We start from the raw sequence: 9,864 nt of genomic DNA, 5'->3' as shown, positions 1-9,864 counted from the left end.
TCTTCTTAACTTCCTCACAAGCCTCTTACAGCAGGCTCCCTCATTCAGTGATGCAAACATAAGGACACACTCACCTGTTCCATACCTCAGCCATCACAGAACCATTCCCAGGTCGTCTGTAACCAAGAAGAAGTTCAAATGTGAAACTAATGTTGCATTCAGTCAAAAAGACCCTTTAGGCTACTCAGAAAAATATTTGAGCAGAATTTAACTGTACTTTTCTTACTTAAGCTTACTTACTATATTTATATTACATATTTAGTTACTTTGTTACCATATCATAGGCTGTTAGGTCACTGCAACCTGAGCTAGAGTTATAAACCTTTTGTGTGAAAAGCACTGTAGGACAGCGGTAAATACAGTTTAAGCAAAAGGCTCTGACACCAGTAGGCCTACATCCATGTTTTGGGAATTTTTTGCTGGTCAGTTCGCAGATTATGCTGCAGCACAGGTGATCCATTTTTGCTCTACCTCCTATTTGAAACAGGCTGGTGTGAAGAAACCTAAGGGTAAAAATAAATATTTTCAAAGAAACTGCATCGAGACTTCTCATAACAAAGCACAATCATAGAGGTTAATAATAATACAAATGTATATGAAAACAGATCATACAAATGATAAAATAATATAATATATAACTATTTAAATAAAGTGTATTTTGTGTTACCTGTATGATAGCCACACATTTTCCTTTGCTGCAATTGTCTGAGCTAATTGTATTTTACACTTCCAAGCGGCAGGGGGCGGTAAATAAAGTTTCACAAGAAGTAGCAGAAAGAGACAAGACGGAAGTGGCAAAAACGTCAACATGTTTTGTATCAGTCACCGCGGCGAGTTACTGAGCTGCTTTGTACTGAGTAGGCTCCTTCTTATGAGTTAACCTTTGTAGTTAGTTACCATGGATGGGCCAGTGGAGCAGGACCAAAAGCCGGCTCCTAAAGTCGAGCTCTCTGCGGCGATGCGGGCCAAGATTGAACGGAACCGACAGCGGGCTTTGATGCTCAGACAAGCCCGACTGGCGAACCGTCCTTTGTCCGCAGTGGAAGGTGCGACCTCTGCAAAAGTGTCCAAAATTATTGATTCAGGCTCTGGGTTTTTCATTGAGGAAGAGGAGAATGCAGTGGAGGAGCAAAGGAGCCGAAAGATGGTCCAGCAGCCAGGTGTGTAACACATGATCTGCTGGACTAAACCCATCACCACAATATGAGTTTAGTGTCATGTAAAACTGTGCTTTTCGCAGCTCCGGTGATTGAGCCAGACTATTTAGTGTGTGATGACTGTGAAAAACCCTTTATGGATTCCTACCTCAGCAACAGCTTTGACCTGTCTGTGTGCGACACGTGCAGGTATGTACTGTGACACTTTAAGTACACTTGGGATGTAATTATTATAACATGAGCTTGCTATCATACACTGGTGCATCTAATGTTAAAGGTATTATATGTAGGCTGTCTATATATTCATAAATATGTTTATTATAACTTATTTATTGATAACCAAAATGACTGACTTAGTTCTAAACTAGTTTAAGTGCATTATTGTCTCTCTTACCTTAAGGATGCCTTCTCTCTTCTGATGCAGGGACAATGAAGAAAAGCACAAAATGATTTCTAGAACTGAGGCCAAACAGCGTTACTTGTTAAAAGACTGTGATCTGGATAAGAGAGAGCCTCCTCTTCGATTTATATTGAAGAAAAACCCACACAACTCTCGCTGGGGAGATATGAAGCTGTATCTGAAAATGCAGGTAACAATGACAGGCGTGACTGTAAGATACATTAAAGCAGACCAAATTTATTTTCATACTTTCATTTCTTATTGTTTAGTATATTTCAGAATGACAAAATATGCAGTAAATATACTAAGCACAGCTAAGAAAATACATTTTGTAAATGGGAAACCCCTGAAGCAGTCCTTAGCTTATGAATGGGGTCCATGTAGCAATTGTACATTGTAAATTGTAAACTGCAAATACAGATAATCTATGTTACCTACCTACTTTTACTTATCTAATTCATTTTTAAAACACCTGTCTTATTACTACTAAAAAACTCAATGTTTACATTTTCCTCTATTAAATGATTTTATATGTAAATAATTGTACACATCAAGATATTAGATACACAGACACATTCATTCAGAAGCCATCAGCCCCATGTGTATGTGTACAGAATTTTTGCTCACTGTGTTTTTCTAGAAGCTCTAGCTGTGATTTCCTTTTAAAATCAGTAAAGATGGGGAAATTTCAGTGTTTCTGCCTAGTGCATTCCAAAACCTGTGGACCTTTACATATCACACTAGAACCAGTACACTATATTTTACACTGTGTTAGTAATAATTTAAAGTCTGGGTCATACATAAATGTTCATTAATGCTGCTTGGCAATTTTTCAAAATTAGTAAAATCAAAATGAAAATCTGCTCCTTGATATGGTGAAAGGCCACTATGAAGAGGCTGGGCAGAGAATAAGTTCTGCAATTTTTAACTAGTTAAAACACTTTGTTTTTAAGTCATTTAGCTCAATAATGCACTGTCTTATTTCAAATAATGTAAATGCTTTGTTTGGTTATATATATCAGGTGGAAAAGAGGTGCATGGAGGTCTGGGGGTCACAGGAGGCCCTTGAAGATGCCCGAGAGACAAGGGAGGAGAACAGAGAAACACAGAAACAAAAACGATTCAACAAGAAAGTAAAAGGTTGGTTACATTTAGTGTGTGACATTAAAGAAAAAAAAAAAACTTGTGTGATTTGTGTATGTCCCCATTGTAGAACTGCGCAGGGCAGTTAGGAGCAGTATGTGGACCAAAGACACAAGTGCTCACCAACATGAGTATGGCCCAGAAGAGGTGATAGATCCAGACGAAGACCTGTACAAGAAAACCTGTACCACCTGTGGACATGAGCTCACATATGAGAAGATGTAGGGAACAATGCAGACACAGCAGATTAAGCTTAATTCAATAACTTCTTGATGCTGGACTATACTCTTATCTCAAGAGTATAATATGGTCAACCAAAGTTGCACCTGCTGCACCTGCAGTGCCTTTCTATTTGTTACAGAATTTCCTGTTTTTGAGTTTTTTTGCCAGTGCCGTACAAGTCACATAGTACTACCCATTCTTAAAAGTGTCTTTTTTGTAAATTGGTTATTTATGGACTAAATTTTAAGGTTTCTGTCTTAAGTCCTTAAAATAGCAATTTCATCAATGAACTAAATAAAGCTAGAGGAACCATGGATACACTGAAGCTGCAACCTTGTAACTCTAAGAAGAGCAAAATTCTAATAGAAAATAAAACAGGGCCAGGTCATTGGTTAAAGGAACTATAAAAAGAATAATCACTCCAATAACTCTCCACTGCTGCTGTACATTTAATACAGAATTAGTGTGCTTGTATGTCAATACTCTGTATGGGTACAATCTGCCTTCACATTATTCGATTGGTCATTGGATAAAGCTCAAGTAGAAAAAGGCAAATCATGTAAAAAAAAAATACAGAAAGAGCTTTCCTGGTTACATTTCAGGAGAATATCACTGTTGTAACTGTTTCTGTAGGTTATGGATTTTTGTACATAAATGACTGCTCAAATATTAAATCTAAATAACTGTCATTCCACTGATACATGAATAAAATGTTTATACAGTCCTAACAGTTTATGTTTTGACAATGTTTAACAGTTTATACATCTTGGAGCTTTGATTCCCAAATACCTCACAATTTCCATTCCTCTGCTTGAGGTATTCATAGTCCTTCGGGGTTTACATGTAACTGTTATGCCACATGTTTTAAAATTGTCTCCCTTATATGATTTCCCCCAATCACCTGTAGCATTTTAGACTTGATTGCTTCAAGTGAAGTTACAGGGGAGAATGCAGGTAAATTGTAACAATCTCCCTTATGAAGCACTGCATTATTCAATGTTAATTGGAATAAAAAATAAAAAAAGATACAGGAATAAGTGAAGACAGATGAATACATGAGTACATTATGAATTTATTCATGACACACAATATTAAAAATCAAATGCTTTCTGAACATCAGGACTCTGAAATACAAATGCTTCCTTTGTGGCTTCAAGTGAATGAGTCTCAATGTCCTCCTGAAAAGTTCATGAAGCCAAATGTTAGCACAGGTCCACCACTACAGTCGCAAATTATACCACAACTTACATCTGAAAAATATTTCTCTATGAGGTGATGAGCAGCCTGGTACACCATCTCATTGTCATGGTTCTGCAGAGCTTCTACACGATCCAATCCTCCCAGCTCCTCAAAGAGCAAGCACAACTTCTCCGTCTCATCAAGCTTCTCTGCTGCCTAAAGTATTACAAGGGCAGAGGTTAGACTGAGGGCAAGAGCTCTGTGTGTTCAATTTATAAACTTACAATGAAGATGTTGTTGATGGCATCCAGAATGACCAAAATAACCTTAGTGTCTTTGACCTGCAGCAAGTTGATTATTGCTTCCAGGGCCCCACTTTGAACCAGCTGCACCACCTGCTCCACACTCCCTCCACTGGTGAAGTTTGTCACTGCCCACACAGCCTCCCGCTGAGTCTTGAAGTCTCCCTGGGAGATAAAAAGCCTCACCAAATTGTATAGTTTTAAAACAAATCCTACAACTTACATTTCTCAGTTGTTCCACCAGAGGGGGCAGTAATCCACAAGTGATGAGCTGCTGGATTTGCTTAGATGGGCCAGCAGCGATATTGGACAGTGCCCATGTGGCCTCCTTCTGTACACTGGGCTTTGGGTGCCTCATGAGTTGGGGCAATATGTTCAACACCCCAGCGTCAATAACAGTTTGTGTCTGTGTGTCTGATCCACTTACAATGTTCCCAATAGAGCGCAGAGATGGGGTCTGGTGGGACAGAAATTAAGAGGCAAGTTAATATATGCCCTCACAAAATACAATTTGACAATGTTAAAATTTACCATAACACTGAGCTCATTGTGGCCCATAAGTTCAACCAACCGAGGGACAATGCCAGTTTTTACAACAACATCTATGCGGTCATTGTCACCGTCAGATAAATACGACATAGCCCAACATGCATCAGACAAGATGTCCTTATCACTGAGATGAAGCAGCTGGATCAGTGAGGGAAACATCTGGTGGACACAACAGACCTGAGCACAAAGCACTGACCACATTATTAACAGAATGACAACTCACCTGCTGCACAGCAGACATGGGTGGAGAGGGGTTTTTATTTCGGCACAAGTTGGACAGGGTCCAAGTCAAATTACGCAGATAGCCAACCTAGGACAAAAACACGCAAATTCAAGTCTGTTCTGACAGCACATAATTTGCTAGATAAACTTACTGGTGTGTCTGGGGAGATGCGGGAAAGCAGTGCAGGAATTACATTACAGTCTATGAGCACATCCCGGTAACGTGGCCCATCACCTGCATCAACAATCAATTATGCCTCCACCTTACAAGAGCCACAGAAAAATCAGTCATGGTTTCCATTACCTGCTATATTGCCAAGTGCCCAGACCGCTTGCTCACTGATGTGCAACAGAGGTGAGGCCAAAAGAGCAATGAAGGCTGGCACAGCCCCATGTTCCACCACCTGGACACAAGAGATTATATGGATACAAACACACCAGTTTAGCTCATCTTGGCCTAAGTACTATCGTACCTGTTGGGTGTGCCATGAAGTCCCAGAGGCGATGTTTGTAAGTGCCCAGGCAGCTTCAAACTGAAGAGTGGGCTCATCGTCCATACTCAAGAAAGACACAAAACGAGACAGCAGCCCAGCATCTATGATCTCTTTCAGAGGAGGGTTTCGCTCTTGAGAAAGGAGTTTCCTGTTGGTAGTTAGAAAACATCTCATCTCATCAATATAATTATGTCCCATTGCAAAGTGCAAATAATGTTGCCACATCTCACCTGGCCGCCTGACATCCCCGAGTTTGTGCCTCTCTGCTGTTACCGTTCACATCTTTGATTATATCTTCGATGGAGTAAGAGGTGACCTAAAGAAAAACATGATGGGAATACATTTAGATGCAGTCCAATGAAGCCACGCCTATTGTAAATGTGCATAACCTTGTCATCGGTGATATACTCCGGAGACAAGGCCTCTTCATCAGGGAGAGAAGAGAGGGTGATGTGTCGCCTTTTCATAAAGTTTTCATCTTTGTGAGCCTTACGTAACTCCACATTAACAGTTATTCTTTTCTCTCTTAATTTCTGAGAAGAAAAAGTACGTAGGCCTAAGTATTTACACTGTTCACGTAAACCCGCGTTGAAAAGCATGGACTTACAGTTGGATCTTTGCCTTTGTTTTTGAACTTGGCCAGCCGCTCATCAGTCACATTCTTGGTATTCTTGGTATTCTTGGTGGTCTTGGTGGTCTTGGTGGGCATGGTGGTCTTGGTGGGCATGTGTGACCAGGTCTGACGGCGCGGCTCACTGCTCCAAACAACCGGCCTCCCTCTGCGCTCAGTTATAATGACACGGGCAGCACACAGGTGCAGGTAATTACTTTAATTGATATAACGCCCCCTTGTGGTTTTCAAATGCTCTACATGATTGTTAACCGAGCACCAGGTTAGGTTCCGTTTTTAATTATTAAACTAAATAAATAAATACTCGACAAATTATAGACTAGGCTATTAACATAGACCTATGTGCTCTCATCCAAATCTATGTATATTGAATAGGCTACTGTGTTATGGCATATTTGGCGCAGTAGATGGCAGCACATTCCTATAATCTTAGAGAGCGGGAGTAAAGCTTCAAGTCGGCTACTGCGATCCTCTACTTGAGAGGGGCAACAAGTGCAGTGTGGTTATTAACGTGTAATCTGACTCCCAGCCACTCGTTTCAATAGTCATAAACACAGCAATTTTACACAGCTACATAGGAATTTGATTACATTTAATTGTATTAGGCAATATAGGCTATTTGTATTTATAGTAGGCTAATTAACATAACAAGTCCATAACCAGCATTCCTCCCTATCATCTGTGAAAATGCAAAAACAAACTTTTTTAGTTTTTTTGTTTCCTTATTTCTGACATTTTTTCTCACTTCCTGTTTTGTTCTTATCTGTCATGCAGTGGGTTAAAATAAAATAAAATAAAATAAAATAGGCGCCAAAAGATCTTGATACATTTGAACTGCTAATAAAATATTAAGAAACCCGCCAGAAATAGCTACATTGAAAGTTAAACAAAAATATATAAAAGCTAACTACACAAATCAGGATATGTATTCTGACTTAAAGTAATAACTTGAGTAGATATTCTGTTAAAATGGTTGGGTATGTGCATGCATTTCACAATAGCCAGAATGAGGTCTGTAACAATTGTCACTTGTGGCTGTGCCTGAATTTTCTATCTCCCTCTCTGTTCCCAGATCAGCTTTGTCTATGGGAAATCATTACAGTATAGATTGTACTGCAGTGCTCTATCAATACTCCTCTACTCACACAGTGCAACATGCTCTGGTTGCAGGTGCTTTCGTTTCTATTAAAGCAGTATGGTTATATCTATGGAACTTGAATGTGTTAACAGTGAAACTTAGATGTACTTAAAATATGTCATAATGATGTTAAACACAAGCCTTCAGAGCCTGCTCCTCAGTTCTTTACTTATTTCATTCTTTTCAAATTGGTGTCATTAATATTTCATGGGGCTGCTGCATTACCTGCTCATCAATAGCACAGGAGCCACCTCTGGACCAATCCATCATCTAACTCTGACTCGGCTGAAAAATTGGCCCTGTGTTGGGAAATTTTGCTGACAAAGCTCTCGGTGGTAGACTCCATAATGCTGAGATGTTGAGGTTAAGATGAAAATGGATCATAAATCATTTCCTATAGGACATGAAAATGATAAAAATAGAACATACTTGAGGAAGAGGATGATCTGTGAGTAATCTTAAATTATCTTACTCAGAAAGTACAAACAGTTTAAAATGTGCCCAGGCTGATACAACATTTACACAACAAAGGTGTTATAGACAACTTTGAGTGAAAGTGACAGTTTAGTCTTTGCAAACCAAGAAGCGTTTGATGGTTACAACTCTGGTAAAGAAGCTGTAAAAAGGTTTTGCGCTATTGTCCCAACCCCTGCTCAGTTAAACACCAATTAACGTCCATGTGTTAGTCCTTCTGTAATTTCCTCTATAGCAGCTCTTTCACCATTTCCAACACTTTGGTGACATGCAGTAAATAGTTATTTAAGTAGTGAGACACGTGGCAAACTTAAACAGAAACTAAATACAAAGGTGCTTCAAAAATGGCTTAACTGAAAAGCAAGGTATGGACACGATATGTATGGACAATATTGATTCTTTTCATATCAAAATGCAAATATAACAAAGGTTCAGTATACTGTGTTTGTAATACAGTAAATATAAGATGTATGATGTATGATGAGTACTTAAAAGTCAAACCTCTCTCAGTGTTCACCAAAAGGTGCATAATTTCTCTCATGGTTGTTTTACTACATCAAGCTGTTATTGCTTTCCCAGCGTTCCTATAGCACTGAACATAGATATTTTTTTTATTAGAGTTTTTATTGCTCAAAAGAATAAACATGCATCTTTATTGCATGTGGGCTCTCCTCTTTACCGATCTGACTTATACCTTGGCCTGGAGGAGCCAACTGCCTGTCTCCATGGAGACAGATAATGTAATGTCATCCTGTGGAACATTCTTAAAAAAGTGATAACAATCAGGTGATGGACACTCCGCCTTAAAAGTTAATTATTATTAATAATTATTATTAATAATAATTGTGCACTTCAGGCTTGCCACTCTGTGCCATCGGCTCAACCAACCACCGATAACCACCTTCTTACCACATTCATACGAGACAAATTGGCTGAAGTGTCACAACGACAGAACTTGATTGAGTGGGACTCCCTCTCTGACCTTCAGGTTGGTGGGTGCTCTAACCACTGAACCACTCTTGCCCCATAAGTTGCAAAGTGCGCCTTTAAGATGGTTTGCATATAGAATAACAACAACACTAAAATCCTGAAGCAACTAGCAGACACACAAATGCTCTGGATTTAAAAGGGCCCAGTGGGTGTAACTGTGGGCTCCGGGGCCATGTATCAGGTGCAGAGGGGCCCCTTACTTGGGCAGTCTGAGGTTCACCTGATGCCCACTGCTGGGACAAAGAGCACTCCACAAACACCATGTAACTTTAGAAGGACTTAATGGCACCAAGATGAAGGGGCTGCTCACACAAACACAACACAGGAAAAGGTTTGAGTAAAGACTTGATTTTCTCATAGTCTCTCATAACAGCACAATTGCTGTTAACATAAAATTCCAAACAGTTACTTTCAAAAATATTTCAGGAATCATGCTAGAAATCTTATCTTGCAAAATAGTTTTTTTTTTTTTTTTTTTTTTATTCCATTTGGCTGTCCTTTTTCCTACGTATTTCTTCCATTGTCAATATTATTATATGCAGCTGACTACTTGGGACTGGCACAAAATGTAGGCATAACTGACTACAAAAGATATATTTAAAAAGAGAGATAGAGATAAACCAGAAATGCTAAATATTTTGTGCACACAAGGCCAGACTGGTTTTGCCTTGAGTGCTATTTTGATCTCATTCACATACTTCATATACCTCAGTTGTACATAGACATTATTCAGATTTTAGGTAGGTTGATTATGAAAGACTATTTTCACAATGCAGCTAATTGCTATTCTTCACTGACAAAGATGTACCGGAAGTATAGGCTACCAAGATGTGCATTCTTACCTCTTCTAACTACTATCTGATTTTGTAGAAGATGAAGAACATTTAAAAAAAAAAACTTAGTATAGTTATTTAAAATATTAAATTATCAAATACCAGTGATCATAATAACTGAAGGCAGTGA

The 9,864-nt window shown here is 39.0% G+C and overlaps 2 protein-coding genes across 3 annotated transcripts; one reads left to right on the top strand and one right to left on the bottom strand.

Annotated features, from left to right (window-relative positions):
• Nucleotides 1-783: 783 nt before the first annotated feature.
• Nucleotides 784-3,646, top strand: xpa (xeroderma pigmentosum, complementation group A). Its single transcript, XM_020931470.2, has 5 exons — nucleotides 784-1,160; nucleotides 1,241-1,346; nucleotides 1,582-1,747; nucleotides 2,580-2,697; nucleotides 2,771-3,646. Exons 1-5 carry the CDS (start codon nucleotides 899-901, stop codon nucleotides 2,923-2,925), a joined length of 807 nt encoding a protein of 268 aa, XP_020787129.1. The 5' UTR covers nucleotides 784-898; the 3' UTR covers nucleotides 2,926-3,646.
• A 328-nt stretch (nucleotides 3,647-3,974) lies between these two features.
• kpna7 (karyopherin alpha 7 (importin alpha 8)) lies at nucleotides 3,975-6,435 on the bottom strand. 2 transcript variants are annotated; one of them, XM_020931310.2, is made up of 12 exons: nucleotides 6,276-6,435; nucleotides 6,058-6,201; nucleotides 5,899-5,984; nucleotides 5,648-5,816; nucleotides 5,479-5,578; nucleotides 5,327-5,409; nucleotides 5,176-5,262; nucleotides 4,935-5,111; nucleotides 4,627-4,860; nucleotides 4,386-4,568; nucleotides 4,171-4,317; nucleotides 3,975-4,100 (listed from the first exon to the last, which is right to left on the bottom strand). In XM_020931310.2, the coding sequence occupies exons 1-12, from the start codon at nucleotides 6,393-6,395 to the stop codon at nucleotides 4,014-4,016; spliced, it is 1,617 nt and encodes a 538-aa protein (XP_020786969.1). In that variant the 5' UTR covers nucleotides 6,396-6,435; the 3' UTR covers nucleotides 3,975-4,013. The 2 variants fall into 2 exon arrangements, with proteins under 2 accessions (XP_020786969.1, XP_055014545.1); XM_055158570.1 differs by lacking the exon at nucleotides 4,935-5,111.
• Between the last annotated feature and the right edge of the window lie 3,429 nt (nucleotides 6,436-9,864).

The sequence above is a fragment of the Boleophthalmus pectinirostris genome, unplaced genomic scaffold, assembly GCF_026225935.1.
Source record: "Boleophthalmus pectinirostris isolate CB_2022bp ecotype Guang Dong unplaced genomic scaffold, ASM2622593v1 HiC_scaffold_22, whole genome shotgun sequence".
NCBI classification, from domain to species: Eukaryota; Metazoa; Chordata; class Actinopteri; order Gobiiformes; family Gobiidae; genus Boleophthalmus; species Boleophthalmus pectinirostris.
This window is presented reverse-complemented; position numbering and strand designations above follow the sequence as displayed.